Below are 17,230 nucleotides of genomic sequence, written 5' to 3'. Positions count from 1 at the left end.
TCAAGTGTTACAGTATATGATGAGATATAGTCAAGTGTTACAGTATATTATATACATAAATCTTCATGTTTGTTTGTATTCTGTTTGTCTGTTTGTCTGCGTGTTCAAGTGTTCAATTATGGCGATAAGGTTTTTAAAATAAAAAAATACAATGCACACTGGATTTGAATTCAATGCCTCCAATTCTGCAGACAGGCATTTGTTAAATATGCTATGCTGTCCAATAGGCTATACATGTACTATGAAATAAATTATGATGTATGAACAGTATGGGCATATACTTATTTCATCATGCCAATATTTCATGGCTTCACGCTTAACACTACAGATTTCATGAAGACAAAAAATGCATGACATGTGAAGAAAAATGCTTCAGCTCAAATGGGCAGGAAAACTATTGCAATTAATATAGATTTGTATTAGGCACTTCTGCCGGTACAGTGTGAATTACACAGAACAAACAGTGTACAGAAATAAACCAAACACTTTTATTTAAAAATTGGAATGGTAAATGTTGTATATGAGGCACAGAAAAATAAATTTTCTGAGCAAAAACTTCTTTTATTACCTGTGCAACACCAGGCATTCATCTAGCATCTAATAAAAAATAGTCGGGTGTTACAGCAAATGATAATACACAGGCAACTCCTACTGTATCTGATAACATCTAAGGCTGTGTGTGTTGACCGATTTGCTTCACAGTTTTTGTTAGCAGTAATGCTTAGCCTCTACCAATAAACAATATATTTCAAGAAATAACTATTTATTCAAAATATCAAGCAGTTATCAAGCAGCTCTGATCATTGCATCATGATTAAATTTTTCATATTACATTGTGAAGCAGTTATGTTTGTCTTACAATGAACTCGAGCATATTATCACAAACTAAAATAAAAGTTGATCATAAAAAGAAAATAAGAGCTAAAAAGAGTAAATGTGTATTTTGATGCATAGTAGATGCTGGTTAGTGTTAGCAAAATAATATGGTATCTTCTCACAAAGTAAATCAAATAGCCGTTAAGGTTTGATAATCGACTATTCTTAGATGACATGCTGATAGTTAGGATTCATCTAGAAGTTCAACTAGCCAGTCGGGTCGTTCACCTTCTCGATAGAGAATATGACAAAACTCAAACCCGGTGATGCTGAAACAGGCTTCGTATAAGCCATCGTCTACTACGTAATAGACAAAGCAGTATGTGCATTCAAGTTCATCTTCTTCTTTTTCAGCTTGTCTTTTTAGTCTGCCATTTTCTGCAACATGAATAACTCATAAATAGTGATACAAACTTAATAACGGTCTACCATAGAATGGAAAAGCAAGAATCATGATTTTAATTATTCAAAAATCTAGGCCCTAGGATGTACATGGAAGTGTTTTTATTGGAAGTGTCTAAACTGTAAAAAAAATTTATGAAAAAAAAAGAAAAAAAATGCCATGAAAAAAAGATCAATTATGAAAAGGTCGTGCCGGGTTAAGTACTTAAAAAAAGTACTGAATGAGGCAACACTGCAATATCAGGTTGAATATATTATGCGGGCCAGACTAGCCACTGCCCAAAAGGCACGAACGCAAGGTACTTACCATCTGATGCAGAACTTGTTATGACCATCCACCGGTAGCCATTGGTACACTCTTCATGAGCTCCATCAGGTATGAAACTGGTGTCCTCAATCTTTCCCGGTAAAATTTCAACATCAGTTTCTACTGAGCCATTAACCTGAACCGCTCCGTGGTTGGAATTATGGAGAAAAGATTCAAACCCTTGAAAAGAGTTTGAATTGGCTCCTACAGGAATCACGTAACAAACCTTGTTTCCTGGTGCCCTGATGATATGAATTCCCTGTAAAAGAGACTGAATACTTAATACTTGTTGAAAGACTCAAGTATCACTACGTTTCCATGATGCGCAGTGCTTCGGAGTTGCGCTCTCTCCGAATCATGGAAACGGCGTCTTCGCACTGAAATCACTGCGCACTTATCAGTGCAAAGCCAGTGCAAATTTGCATCAAGGAAACAGCGATTGCGCAGTGGCTGCGCATAGCTCTCATGCCGTGGAGATGGATTTTTCGAGGGCCATAAACTAGTACAAAGGTTATCCCGCTAATATTGTTTTCTTCTATTTTTCCGATCTTCTTTCACCTAAATTTAATTATGGTCTGCACCCATGAGGATGATGAGGTGATTACTCTCCTAGACTTTGATATCGATGCCAACACTTTTCGAAAAAAAAGGTGACAAGTCCTAAATTAACTTTTAAATAATATATTACTTAAAAATACTTGTTAAAAATATATTGCTTTGTAAAATTTGTGTTTAGGTTTGTAAAACCTCGTGAATGTGTATTGTAAATAAAAGTATAATGACGACAGAAGCATAAAAAGACCGTTTCTGGCATGCGGTATCCGTGATCGATTCTATTTCTCCATCAGGCGATTCGATTTATACAATTTCTCTTCTCTGCTAATTTGCTGAAAACCACTGCGCAGCATGGAAACGTACAATCCCCTCGACTTCGGAAGGGGCTGCTTCGCAGTACTGCGCACCATGGAAACATGGTGTATGAGAAGTCAGTCTAGTATAGTACAGGAATCACGTAACAGACCTTGTTTCGTGGTGCCCTGATGATATGAATTCCCTGTAAAAGAGACTCAATACTTAGAGCGTGTTGAAAGACTCAAGTATGAGAAGTCAGTCTAGTATATAGCCCTTGTCCTACGTATTGTTTACTGCTGTTATTGTATTAAAGCTGGCCACCTATTGATTAGCAAACTACATTGCTAATAAGTTACTAATTAATAAATAAATTATTAATTTAATTATTAATAATTATAATTTAATTATAACTAATTATTAATTTAATTACATTAATAAATAAGTTATATACCATTAATCTACATTCATTATACACTATAAACTTTTTATACCTAACATTTTTTATTATTTTTTCTACTTAAAGCTGGATAGTGATTTCATTACTTGGTTAAATACACAGTATTAACAACTTTAAAAAAAGCGCTTACCTTGTCACACAGTCTTTTGACAAAACTAAGACTAACGATCTTTACTATAACACAAATTGTGTCTGTCTCTCTGTTTGTCCAAAGCCACGCTAAGAACTTTACGAAAAAGAATGCCTCCCTTAAAAATAAAACCAAGATGTTTAGTTCTCAAGCTAAGTGCGCCACCCTCCGCACTACTCGACTATGTTTTTGTTCCACTGAATAATTGTACTTACAGCTATTACACAGGATTTCCTTGACACTAGTATTTACTATAATAATGTCTAAACGTTCATCTGTCCGAAGACTCACTAAAAGCATTAGAGAAAAAAATTCGCTTGCACGAAGATTGAGCCAGGGGCTCCAGATTCATAGGCATGCGACTATTACTCGATTACCTTACTGCTTCATGTGATCGTCATGAGTTATATACTGACTACATGAGTCATATACTGACTACACGAGTCATATACTGACTACGTGAGTCATATACTGACTACACGAGTCGTATACTGACTACACGAGTCATATACTGACTACGTGAGTCATATACTAACTACACGAGTCATATACTGACTACACGAGTCATATACTGACTACACGAGTCATATACTGACTACACGAGTTATATACTGACTACACGAGTCATATACTGACTACACGAGTCATATACTGACCACGAGTCATATACTGACTACACGAGTTATATACTGACTACACGAGTCATACACTGACTACACGAGTCATATACTGACTACACCAGTCATATACTGACTACACGAGTCATATACTGACTACACCAGTCATATACTGACTACACGAGTCATATACTGACTACACGAGTCATATACTGGCTACACGAGTCATATACTGACTCACGCTGATCTTTTACAGTGCACAGGACTGGCGAGTGCACTAGTTCCAATAATAACAATAATAATAATAATTACAATAATTACATGTACTAACATATTTAAAAGATACCATTATTTTTGTACTTTTCCCATAACCTTTCATGTATTTTCATGTATTTTCAGACACGCACACACACAAGTATTGCAGAACTTAGAATTCAAGCTAAAGACAATACAACAATTAAAATGTATGCCTGTATGAGATTCCATCAAGGGTCTAGGTTTCTTTTATTGAATGTCATTTTAAATGTTGGAGATTACCACCTTTAGTGCTTTGGGAACTGACACTATAAAAATAAATTGCTATCATATTAAGCGCAAGCATGTTTTGATTTTGTAAATCATAAGGTAAAGCTGTAAACCATTAAAAGAATTGATTAACACAAGGCACATGTCATAAAAGGATATATTTTGTTTCTAAATCAATTCTTTCATTACATCAAAAATCTTTGATCAGATTATCACACATTTTTTAACAAGTTTTGTGTATTTTTGTTTAAACTACTTTATTTTTTTCATTTAGAACATTTCATATTTGATTAGAATGCTTCTCCCTAACGTAAGACTTACCTTGCTAAAGTCATCAACTTCGAAAGAGCCATCAGCTCCCTTGTAGTATGCAACTCTTGAGTTCTGGTCATAACTGATGTGTTCTTCTTTCTGACAAAAGTAATACTTCACTTAGAATAAAGTTTCAGAAGCATTTGCACTCTAAACAGTTGTTACAACATGTAACTTAATCTGTGCTTAGTTTTAGTGTGAAATACTGAGATTGTGAAGTCATATTGTACATCTTTAAAGTATTGTTTACCTCCTTGCTTCCAGATGTTACTGTCACATCAGCTACTATGTCTACAGTTTTAGCCATTTGCTGAAACTGGCAACTAGCATGGCCATGGATAGATAAGTAGATCAGACCACCCACTGTGCCAGTTAGTAGAAAACTTAGTACTAGCAAAGCTGCACCTTGGAAGGGAAACTTGCTCCTCTGTGGTGCCATCTAAAAACAATATGTATGTGCTTATTTCTTCAACTCACAAATCGATACTTTATTTCTATTAAAAAAGGTTTGTGAAAAAGAACAAATAAACATAAATATACTTGAACATTTTGAATTTACTCACAAAGTTTTTTAAGAGTAATTTGTTGACTTTATTAGTTTTTAGTTACAAACCACGTTTTCCATAATACATAGGTTTGTTTAAAAGAAACCTCTGAACACATATTCAAAAGCATAATAAACATGACACTACATCATAACAACTTCGTTGTTTTCATTTCAAAACTACGCAAAACAGCAAGTAAAAAAATTTATTCATGTGATGAAGCATTTATTTGATTTGATTAACTGCTGCCCAATTTTTCTTCTTTTTAAGATAGGGAATAATTTAGTAAACATTCCAGTTTAAAATTAGATTATTGCCAATAAATACCATCAAATACTGTGACACTTGACTATATCTTATTAGAAACTGTAGTACTTGACTATATCTTATAATATACTGTAACACTTGATTATATTTTATCATATACTATAACACTTGACTTTATCTTATCATATATTGCTATCCTTGAATACATCTCATCATGTACTGTAACATTTGCCAATACTATACAAATACTTACTAAGCTTTTTTCACCATCCATCCTGCAGGCTGTTTACCACAAAACTGAACTGAGATCAGATGGCCTACAATTTTATACTCATGCAAGACTCAACCAGATTGGCTGTACTATATATGACGTGTTAGTACCAGGTAATGACTTATGCTTAATCTGATTCTTGGCATTTCATCCGATTAGCTGAAGCTTATGTCAGGTTTTACTGAGAGTCTTCTTCTCTTGTCAAGAGCATTACTTTATTGGTAAAATTTTAGGTTCACTATGTATGTAAATCAGTAAACTTTAAACAACCAGGATAATTCTCAGATGAAGGGTCACACTAGTGGTTGGTCTTTTTGAGATGAGGCAAATGGTGATTCACTCCAGGAAGGCTGCTGAAAGTTTTTTTTATATCGTAAGCCCATTGACTTGCACCAAGCTCAGGGGCTTGCCCAACGCCGCAGCAATTTTGGAGTTGGCCAACGCCAACTCCAGTATGCATATGCATACTTTTCAAGATGGTATCTTTCAGCTTGAATATCTACATGTTTACACCATGCTGCAAGTGTTTCCAATTGCAACATGACGTGAACATCTACATGTCTTTGCCATATTGGACTTTGCTGTGAACCTTGCAAACTTTACCATTTTGGAAACCCATTTTGATTATAGAATATTGATGATAGTTATATTGATGCCGAATTACAGTTATTTAGTATCAAAAGATTTACCATGTCTTACTCTGTTGTGTTGTAGGTGCCAAATATGTGGAAATGTAATTACAAGCTATTGAAAGCTAAAAAACTTGTAAAAAATTTGTGTAAACATGTCCAGTTTCTTTCAACTTGAGAGCAGAGTTTACCAGTCTTTTGTTGTCTCGACCTTAAAATGGTGTACACCAGCTGTTTCAGCATGCTTACTTACCCTTTAGACTAAGTTTCACCTCAGTCAGTGAAATAAAAATGGCTGTATCCAACAAGGAGAACCTAATGTAAACAACCTACATGTATTTCTGTGCGTCGCGTCTTTATTCGCGATTTTCTCCGTTTCAGATTTTGAGAGTTTTGGCTGGCATACCTTCCAAAAAATCACAATATCTCGTGAGCTACTTAAACTAACTCAAAAATCCAAAATGCTTTAAATTCTCCACAAAATTTTGCATCTGGCTGTGTTACCAACTCAAAATCTGAAAATCCTTCATTTTGGTTGATTTTCACATGAAAGGTCACATATATACATAGACTTTTGGTAAGAGGAGATTGTGACTGACGTCCACATGTCTCGTATGTACATTGAAAATGTAGCCTCACGGAGTCAAGCATTTGAAAGTACTTTTACTGAACATCCAGTAAAAATACTTTCAAATGCTTTCAAAAAGTAAACAATAATTTTCTATATATACAGTCAAACATGGATAACTCGCCCACGGATAGCTCGAACACATGGTTAACTCGAACGGTTTCTTTGGTTCGTTCCCACGTGATGATGAATTGCCATAGATAACTCGAACGCAACACTGTTAACTCAAACTGTTTTTCACCCAACGACTACCGAAACGGTTGTTATCGCTTTAGAAAATCATTTTATTCCAAGCCATAGAGGTAAACCTCAACTTTTCGTAATTCATAAGCATCGTTATTACCACCATCGGCAAAATATTTTTGTCAACGACTTTTCTAAAGGTTTGGTGAAATTTGATTTATACCAAACATCCGCTTAGCGATCGCCCTTCGGAAGCAAGGAAAGTGGTATTTGTTAAGAGCAACACTCCGAGGCAGTTCAATTAGAGGTTTTACGAGGTTTTACGGTATACAGTCATACTTCAACTTACGAGCTTAATGCGTTCCGAGACTGAGCTCGTATGTCAATTTACTCGCATGTTGGTGCAATTAATTTATATATAGAACAATTAAATATATATTGATTGGTTTCCATACTCTAAAAAAGGCAAATAAAACACTCAAAACAAGATGTTGTAACAGAAAGAACATGTTGGCTATTGTCCTTACGTACTACATGCTTTCAAAAAGCAACAAATAAAAAATAATGCAAGGAAATGTGATTAATTAAAATGTAAAATTAAATACATACAATAGCAGTTAACACTCGCATTTGCCAGGGAGGGAGATATAAGTTATCCTTCGTTACAACAGTTGACTTTGATAAATTTAGATTTTATCAAAGTGTTAAAAGACAAACTTGGAAGCAAACTTAAAAGCAAACTTTCATTTTCAACTAAACGTAATTAAAATTTATTCGGCGTTCATAGTTTGAAATTTCTCACTGGTTAGCGAGAAATCTTTCCTTTTTTTCGCTTTCACGACTAGCCGGCCGTTTTAAGATAAACCTATCTAAGGACGTTTGCCTTTGTCGCCCTTGCAACATGTTGCGATTAGGACGAACACAGGTGTCATCACAAATGGTTAACACACGACCACTAGCCAACTTGTCCGAATGTCTATTAAACAGTTTGGATAGATAGCGCCGGCCTTTTCACATTGCATCGTTTCAGTTACGCTGTCACCGGCCAATTGTTTGTCCAATGCCATCAGCAGTCGTGAAGATCGCTGCACCGTTTAGAAACTATGGTTAGTTCTTTTGCGAACTAAATGCCCTGAATATAATCCTTCTGTTTGATAATTATGAATGTATTTCTGTCATATTGCCGAGCTATCTGAATCACGCATACACATTTCGCATATTTTTCAATACTTTTCCGTTTAATATCGACTGTTACGTTTGCTTTTTCTTTGTATTATCTTTCATTTTACTGGCAAACTTTCGATCTACGCACAGTACTTTTAATTCACATAATTCTGCACAGAAAATCTTGCACAAAAAACACGGTACAACAGTATAACCTGAGCAGTTGAAAAATACAGAGTGATGCTGTTCTAATAAAACACCTCCGGCATACTTGGCAACTCACTCAAGTGCTCGTATCTCAAACATGGCTCGTATGTTAGTGCTAAAACTTGCTAGAAAGCTGGCTCGTATCTCAAGTTTCTCGTACGTTGGAGCACTCGTAAGTTGAAGTATTACTGTATTGTATATCACTCTATCACTCACGCTTTTTGAATGGATACTTATTGAACGTACATGTATTCTGTGTTTAGGTCAAACGATGAATAGTTTTCCGATGTTGATTCCATGTTGAATCAATGTCGGAATGTTGAACGTTTAAAACGTCTTAAAAATTGTTGTAAGTAAACTTATACGTTGTCTTAGCTAAAAAAACTATTCATCGTTTGACCTAAACACAGAATACGTGTGTACATTCAGTAAGTATCCATTCAAAAAGCGTGAGTGATATACAATGTACCATAAAACCTCGTAAAACTTGTAATTGAAATGCCTCGGAGTGTTGCTGTTAACGAATCCCAGGTAAAGTGAGGTAATCATTGCATAAACTTCAAGAAAAATCGGCAAAATTGATAATGGGTAAAACGCTCAAATGAAGAAGATGTTTTTTCTTTTGAGCATTTAACCAACGATCAAGTTTTGCCAATGTCAATCTAAAAAACGTCCTGGCAATAACATCACCTCAAACAACAAACCAATCTCAAGTGATAGAAAAATCTCCATACCTTTTGATAAAAATGTTTTATTTATAGAAGCATTTAATTTGAAACAAGCCATTTGTGCTTTTGATTTATATTGCAGTTTGTATATGTACATGTATCTACTAACAAATAAGTAAATACATAGACTTGTGACAGTGCTCTGATAACTTGAACGCTCTGATAATTCGAACACTTTTGCTCGGTCCCGTGAAGTTCGAGTTATCCATGTTTGACTGTATACATATATATATATATATATATATATATATATATATATATATATATATATATATATACATGTATATATATATACATGTATATATACATGTATATACATGTATATATACATGTATATACATGTATATATACATGTATATATACAGGACAGATAGCGCAGTTTGTAAGGTATCGGGACCGTGATCATTAGGTCCTCGGTTCAAACCCCAACAACTGCACTTTTCTGGTGGTCCTTGGACAAGACCCTTGCTTGTATAATGTCTACAACCTCTATGATGAGTGCAATAACTAAAGCCATGCCGGCTCGGACGTCGCCCGGTCAAACAAGGTCCGCGCTGCCTGTAGCTAAACCAGAACAAGGCAGTGAAAAATGGGCTACTGGTTCAAAACGGATGAAATGGACTCGGACTGATAACACAGACCTCATGCAGTGCTACTTTATGAGTGAACCTCAGAAGTGGGGCTATATGGGAAGGATGCGGCAACTATGGATAAACATGCGCCCTGAATTGCCACTAACCACTAAGTAACTTGTAGCTCAGAGGAGTAACATAATCAAGTGGCACCTCATATTGGAACTTGAGGTAGATGAAATTAGGGAACAGTTCACCCAAGTAACCTCAACCAACGAGGAGTGCATATCAACACACACTGTCACGCATACACGATCATGTGTTGACTCACGGGTTGAAGAAGACATGCACTTGGACCTTGATCCAAGGGTGAGAGAGCTTGCGGAAAATATCATCAACAAGATGTCAGCTGCTAATGATTATGGCAGCAGGGTACCACTACGAAGAGTTAGCAAGGCCATACCTAAGAAGCTGTTAGAAGACATTAACATGGCACTGGAGTCGATCTCAACTGGATCAATCAGTGAGACTAATGCCTTAATCTACAGTACAACAACCGTCATCTTGGAGGAGATGGAAATTAAGCCAATGCCAACAAGGCTTCAAGCCATTCCATCCTGGCAGCTGAGGCTACAAAATAAGATCAAGGACTTGCGCAAGAAAGTTAGTAGGCTCAGTGAGAGATCTAACCACAGTTTGGAGCATCCAAAAAGAGAAGCCACAATAGAAGCTCTAGAATCTGCCAAACAGCAGCTAGTAGCACTCTCGGCACGACTGAAGCGGTACACCAAAGAGCGGGATAACAAGAGAATGAATAAACTGTTCATCAATAATCCATCTAGAGTGTATTCCCAGTTCAAAGGTGAACTGCAGAGGCCAATGTCTGAGCCTCCCCGATCTAGCACTTCAAAGTTCTGGAAGGACATCTGGGAGAAAGAGACTACTCATAACACCACTGCACATTGGCTGAAGAGGCTTAAAGAGAACCATCAACACACTGTGGCTCAGCAAGGACTCACCATCAGCAAAGAGGACATCAAGTGCAGAGTGCAGCGTATGAAGAACTGGGCAGCACCTGGCCATGACATGATTCAAGCCTTCTGGTTAAAGAAATTGACATCACTTCACGCTAGAATGGCTAAGCAGATGGAATGCCTAATAGAACAAGGTGACCATCCAGAATGGCTGACTAAAGGACGAACTGTACTTCTGATAAAAGATCCAAAGCAGGGACCGATTCCCAAAAACTATCGACCAATAACGTGCTTGCCCACCACTTGGAAACTGCTCTCAGGAATAGTTGCAGACAAACTGGAAGAGCACATGAGTCACTATATGACCAGTGCTCAGAAAGGAATTGGGCGCAACACCCGAGGAGCTAAACATCAGTTACTGGTGGATCGGACGGTCTGTCAAGACAGCAGGAGAAGGCAAACCAATCTTGCCATGGCTTGGATTGACTACAAAAAGGCCTATGACTCAATTCCCCATAGTTGGTGGATACTTGAGTGCCTCAGTATGTACAATGTTCACCCTGCTCTTGTGGCATTCATCAAGATGTCAATGACCAAATGGAAGACGGAACTGGAGGCTAATGGCAAAAAGCTGGCGAGTGTACAAATTAAGCGAGGCATCTATCAAGGTGACTCCTTATCACCGCTGCTCTTCTGCATATGCCTAAACCCTCTAAGCAATATGCTGGAGGAGACTCAATATGGGTACCAGTTTAAGAGTGGCACCAAGATAAACCACCTCTTCTACATGGATGACATCAAGCTGTAAGCTAACAAAAAAAGGGACATTGATTCGCTAATACACCTCACTCAGGTATACAGCAAGGACATCGGAATGACCTTCGGTATTGAGAAATGTGGAAGGCTAATTCTTAAGAAAGGCCATTCTATGCTCACAGATGGCCTAACAATGCCAAATGGTACCATCAAAGATATAGAAGAAGGGTACAAGTACTTGGAGATTATGCAAAGCAACATCAACCACGAAGCCGAGGTACGTCACAAAGCCATTACCGAATACAAGAAACGCCTTTGGCAGGTCTTACGGAGCCAGCTCAATGCCAAAAACCAAATCATGGCAATAAATACCTACGCACTGCCAGTAATAAGATATCCAGCAGGCATAATAAAGTGGACTGAGGAAGCCATCAAAGAAACAGATATAGCAACTCGTAAACTGCTGACCATGCATGGAGCACTCCACCCAAAATCTGATACTACTAGATTGTATCTTGATAGGAAAGATGGTGGTAGGGGACTCAAAAGTGTACAGCAGACAGTGAAAGAAGAGGAGCAAAGCATCAAAGCATATGCAGCCTCCATGGCCATCTCAGATAAGTTGCTAGCTGAATTTCAATCGGCTGCTCTTACAACGGACCTACGCCCTGATGATGAGAAAATTGACTGGCACATGAAACCTCTTCATGGTGATTACCACCAACAAATATCTAAGGTTGGCGATCTTCACCAGACATATATGTGGCTGAACAAAGGAAACCTAACGGCCAATACAGAGTCGCTAATCATGGCAGCCCAGGAGCAAGTGCTCCCAACAAGGCAACTCCAAACAAAAATCTATCACACTAGAGACGATCTAGATGCAGACTGTGCAAAGATGCACCTGAGACCATCCAACACATCATCAGTGGATGCAGGCAGCTAGCAGGGAACGCATACACTGAGCGGCATAACCATGTCGCAGGCATTGTGTATAGAAGGCTATGTGATGAGTATGGCCTTAGTAAACCACAACACTGGTGGGAAGCTCCTGGTAAGGTCAATGAAAATGACTGCGCTAAGATCCTCTGGGACTTCTACATCCAAACTGACAAGCATGTCCTAGCAAACCAACCAGATATAGTGGTGGTAGACAAAGAGAACAAGAGGGCTACTATAATAGATATAGCAGTACCCAATGACTACAATATAGCCAGCAAAGAAAAAGAAAAGATAGAGAAATATCTCCCTCTTGGAGAAGAAATTGAAAAATGCTGGAATGTAGGAACAACTGTAATCCCAGTAGTCATTGGGGCACTGGGCGCAATAACACCGGCGCATAAAATGTGGCTTGCCCAAATACCAACAACAATCAACTCAGGTGAGTTGCAGAAAAGCGCGCTATTGGGAACAGCTAAGATCTTGAGGCGAGTGCTCAAACTCCCAGGTCTCTGGTAGGAGACCCGAGTTAGAGCAGAATTTACCACCCACACGGGGTATCCGGGGTGGGGGAAACAATTTTTTTTATATATATATTTATATATATATATATATATGTAAAATTGTTTCCTCAGCCCGGTTAACCCGTATGGGTGGTAATTTCTGCTCTAACTCGGGTCTCCTTACCAGAGACCTGGGAGTTTGAGCAATCGCCTCAAGATCTTAGCTGTTCCCAATAGCGCACTTTTCTGCAACTCACCTGAGTTGATTGCTGTCGGTATTTGGGCAAGCCACATTTTATGCGCCGGTGTTATTGCGCCCAGTGCCCCTTTGACTACTGAGATTACTGTCGAAAACTGCTTCAAAACTAGATATAACCTTCACAAATCGACATTCAAGGACATATCTAAATGCCACTCTACCGAGCTAAGCAGCTACAAATGGGACCTCAAAAAAGCAGCAATGACTACCACATAACATGAAAGATTTTATCACACGCCAAGCCTTACTCTAATAAAATTGCAAGTTGTGTACTTTGGAAAAATATTTCATCATTCACAGACCCGAGAAGGCAACTCTAAACAAACGTAGTGAACTAATATCTACGTGTAGACATTCTAAGAAATATCATTTACAAAATACCGTTTCATAATAGACCCAATCCATATAGCTTTTAATACCTGAGCTTGTATTTCAGTTTACCAGCTAATGCAGAGTTTTGTGTATAGTCCTAACTAAGCATTTTATCTGATGAGTGTTAAACACCTTGTGTGTAATGTGAAACTTTTAGTAATTGTTATGCTTAGTCAAATTTTAATAAGTTTCTTAACAAATTTATATAAATATATATTAATATATATAAATATGCATATATATATATTTATTATTGGTTAAAAAGAGTGTTCAGATGGGATAAGACATAGTTAAGTGTTACAGTATATGATAAGATATAGTCAAGTGCTACAGCATATGATAAGATATAGTCAAGTGTACAGTATATGGGACGATATAACCAAGTGTTACAGTATATGATGAGATGCAGTCAAGTGTTACAGTATATGATGAGATATAACCAAGTGTTACAGTATATGATGAGATGTAGTCAGGTGTTGCAGTAAATGATGAGATAAAGTCAACTGTTACTGTATATGATGAGATAAAATGAATTGTTATAGTATATGATGAGATAATGTCAAGTGTTACTGTATATGATAAGATAAAGTCATTTGTTACAGTATATGATGAGATAATGTCAACTGTTACTGTATATGATGAGATAAAGTCATTTGTTACAGTATATGATGAGATATAGTCAAGTGTTACAGTATATGATGCGATAAAGTCAAGTGTTACAGTATATGATGAGATAAAGTCAAGTGTTGCAGTATTTGATGAGATAAAGTCAATTGTTACAGTATATGATGAGATAAAGTCAAGTGTTGCAGTATATGATGAGATCAAATCAAGTGTTACAGTATATGATGAGACATAGTCAAGTGTTACAGTATATGATGAGATAAAGTCAAGTGTTACAGTAAATGATGAGACAAAGTCAAGTGTTACAGTATATGATGAGATAAAGTCAAGTGTTACAGTATATGATGAGATATAGTCAAGTGTTACAGTATATGATGAGATAAAGTCAAGTGTTACAGTAAATGATGAGATAAAGTCAAGTGTTACAGTATATGATGAGATAAAGTCAAGTGTTACAGTATACGATGAGATATAGTCAAGTGTTACAGTATATAATGAGATAAAGTCAAGTGTTACAGTAAATGATGAGATAAAGTCAACTGTTACTGTATATGATGAGATAAAGTCAAGTGTTACAGTATATGATAAGATATATTCAAGTGTTACAGTATATGATGAGATAAAGTCAATTGTTACTGTATATGATGAGATATAGTCAATTGTTAATGTATATGAGGAGATATAGTCAAGAGTTACAGTATCTGATAAGATATATTCAAGTGTTACAGTATATGATGAGATAAAGTCAATTGTTACTGTATATGATGAGATATAGTAAATTGTTAATGTATATGATGAGATATAGTCAAGTGTTACAGTATATGATAAGATATTATATTCAAGTGTTACAGTATATGATGAGATAAAGTCAATTGTTACTGTATATGATGAGATATAGTCAATTGTTAATGTATATGAGGAGATATAGTCAAGAGTTACAGTATCTGATAAGATATATTCAAGTGTTACAGTATATGATGAGATAAAGTCAATTGTTACTGTATATGATGAGATATAGTCAATTGTTAAGGTATATGATGAGATATAGTCAAGTGTTACAGTATATGATAAGATATATTCAAGTGTTACAGTATATGATGAGATAAAGTCAATTGTTACTGTATATGATGAGATATAGTCAATTGTTAAGGTATATGATGAGATATAGTCAAGTGTTACAGTATATGATAAGATATATTCAAGTGTTACAGTATATGATGAGATAAAGTCAATTGTTACTGTATATGATGAGATATAGTCAATTGTTAATGTATATGAGGAGATATAGTCAAGTGTTACAGTATATGATGAGATAAAGTCAATTGTTACTGTATATGATGAGATATAGTCAATTGTTAATATATATGAGGAGATATGGTCAAGTGTTACAGTATTTGACAATACACAGCCAACTTATACTACATCCGATAAAATCTATGGCTGTATTCAACCGATTTGTTTCACAGTGATTGCTAGCCTCTGCCAATACACAAACTATTTCAATGAATTATTGTTTATTTGAAATTATCAAGCAGTTATGAAACTCTGATTACTGTATGACGGTTAAGTTTGTCATTTTATATTGTGAACCGGTCATGTTCGTCTTTTTATGAACCCGTATATTAACAAAAACTAAAATAAAAGTTAACCATTAAAAGAAAATATCAGACGAAAAGTGTCAAAGCATATTTGAATGCATAATTGATGTTGATTAGTGTTAGCAAATCAATATGGTATCTTCTCACAACGTAAATCAAATAGTTGTTATGGTTTGATAATCAACTATTCTTATTTGACATGCTAATAGTTAGGAATCATCTTGAGAATCAACTACCCAGTCGGGTCGATCACTTTCTCGGTAGAGAATATGACAAAAACCAAACCCGGTGATTGCGAAGCAGCTTTCGTATAAGCCATCGCCTACTACGTAGGAAAGATAGCAGTATGCGCAATCATATCTGTCAAGTCCATCTTTGGCTTGCCTTTTCACCTTGCCATTACCTGCAAAAAGATGTAACTCCTAAATAGTGATGCAAACTTAATAGAAATCTAAAACAGAATGTAAAAACTAAAATCATGATTTTATTAATTAAAAAAAACTAGCCGATAATATGGAGAAGTATTATTATTAGAAGCGTTTAAACTGCATAACTATGAGAAAAAAAAATTGATTATAAAAGAGTAGAGCCGGGTTAAGTAATTAAAAAAGCTACTGAATGAGACAACAGTGTAATATAAGGCTGACAATACAATACAGGTGAGAGTAGTCATTACCGAAAAGGCATGAACGCAAGTTACTTACCAGCTGATCCAGAACTTGTTATGACCATCCACCGGTAGTCATTGGTACACTCTTCATGGGCTCCATCAGGTATGAAACTGGTGTCCTCAATCTTTCCAGGTAAAATTTGAACTTTATTCTTTACTGAGCCATTAACATGAACTGCTCCGTGGATGGAATTATGGAGAAAAGACTCAAACCCTTGATGAGAGTTTGAATTGGCTCCTACAGGAATCACGTAACAAACCTTGTTCCCTGGTGCCCTGATGATATGAATTCCCTGTAAAAAATACTAAATACTTAATACGTGTTGAAAGAAGTGTATGAGAAGTTGGTGTAGTATATATTCAATGGCTTGTTTAATCATTACTATTGTTATTATATTAAACCTAGTCACTCTTTGATTAGAATATTACATTAAGACACACTCAACTATATAATTCCTGCTTTTTGAAACTATCTAATGTAAGTTTCCTATTATTTATGATATCATTTATCCTTATACTATCATTTATGATTTTTCTACTTGAAGCCTGATATTTGTTACGCTGCTTTGTTAAACAACTTTATTATCTTTATAAAAAATACCTACATTATTGCACTGACTTTAGACAACAGTGAGATACGTAATGATAATAATTATTTCAATAACTATATGCTATAATAACATAATAATAACAACAATTATAATAATGATATAAATAATAACATGTTTAAAAGAGTTGCTGATGAATGCTGATGATTGCCATCTTTAGTTAACAAGCTTTGTTTATTGTTAGATCATATGATGAAACATGAAAAAATTAAAAAAAAAACATTTACACAAAGTGCATGACATGAAAGGATAATA

At 35.9% G+C, this 17,230-nt stretch overlaps 1 protein-coding gene across 6 annotated transcripts in view; it reads right to left on the bottom strand.

Annotated features, from left to right (window-relative positions):
* Positions 1-466: 466 nt before the first annotated feature.
* LOC137403662 (uncharacterized) overlaps positions 467-17,230 on the bottom strand; it is a 109,719-nt gene continuing 92,955 nt past the window's right edge. For 5 of the 6 annotated variants that reach the window (XM_068089655.1, XM_068089656.1, XM_068089653.1 and 2 more), the window contains 3 exons: positions 4,488-4,577; positions 1,586-1,844; positions 467-1,254 (listed from right to left, as the gene is read on the bottom strand). In XM_068089655.1, coding sequence (XP_067945756.1) covers positions 1,061-1,254; positions 1,586-1,844; positions 4,488-4,577 — 543 coding nt within the window. In that variant the 3' untranslated portion in view covers positions 467-1,060. Of the gene's footprint in view, positions 1,255-1,585; positions 1,845-4,487; positions 4,578-4,728; positions 4,918-5,543; positions 5,574-17,230 lie in introns of those variants that run through there. The other variant, XM_068089652.1, reaches the window with a different exon arrangement.

Source organism: Watersipora subatra, chromosome 9, assembly GCF_963576615.1.
Source record: "Watersipora subatra chromosome 9, tzWatSuba1.1, whole genome shotgun sequence".
Taxonomy (NCBI): domain Eukaryota; kingdom Metazoa; phylum Bryozoa; class Gymnolaemata; order Cheilostomatida; family Watersiporidae; genus Watersipora; species Watersipora subatra.
This window is presented reverse-complemented; position numbering and strand designations above follow the sequence as displayed.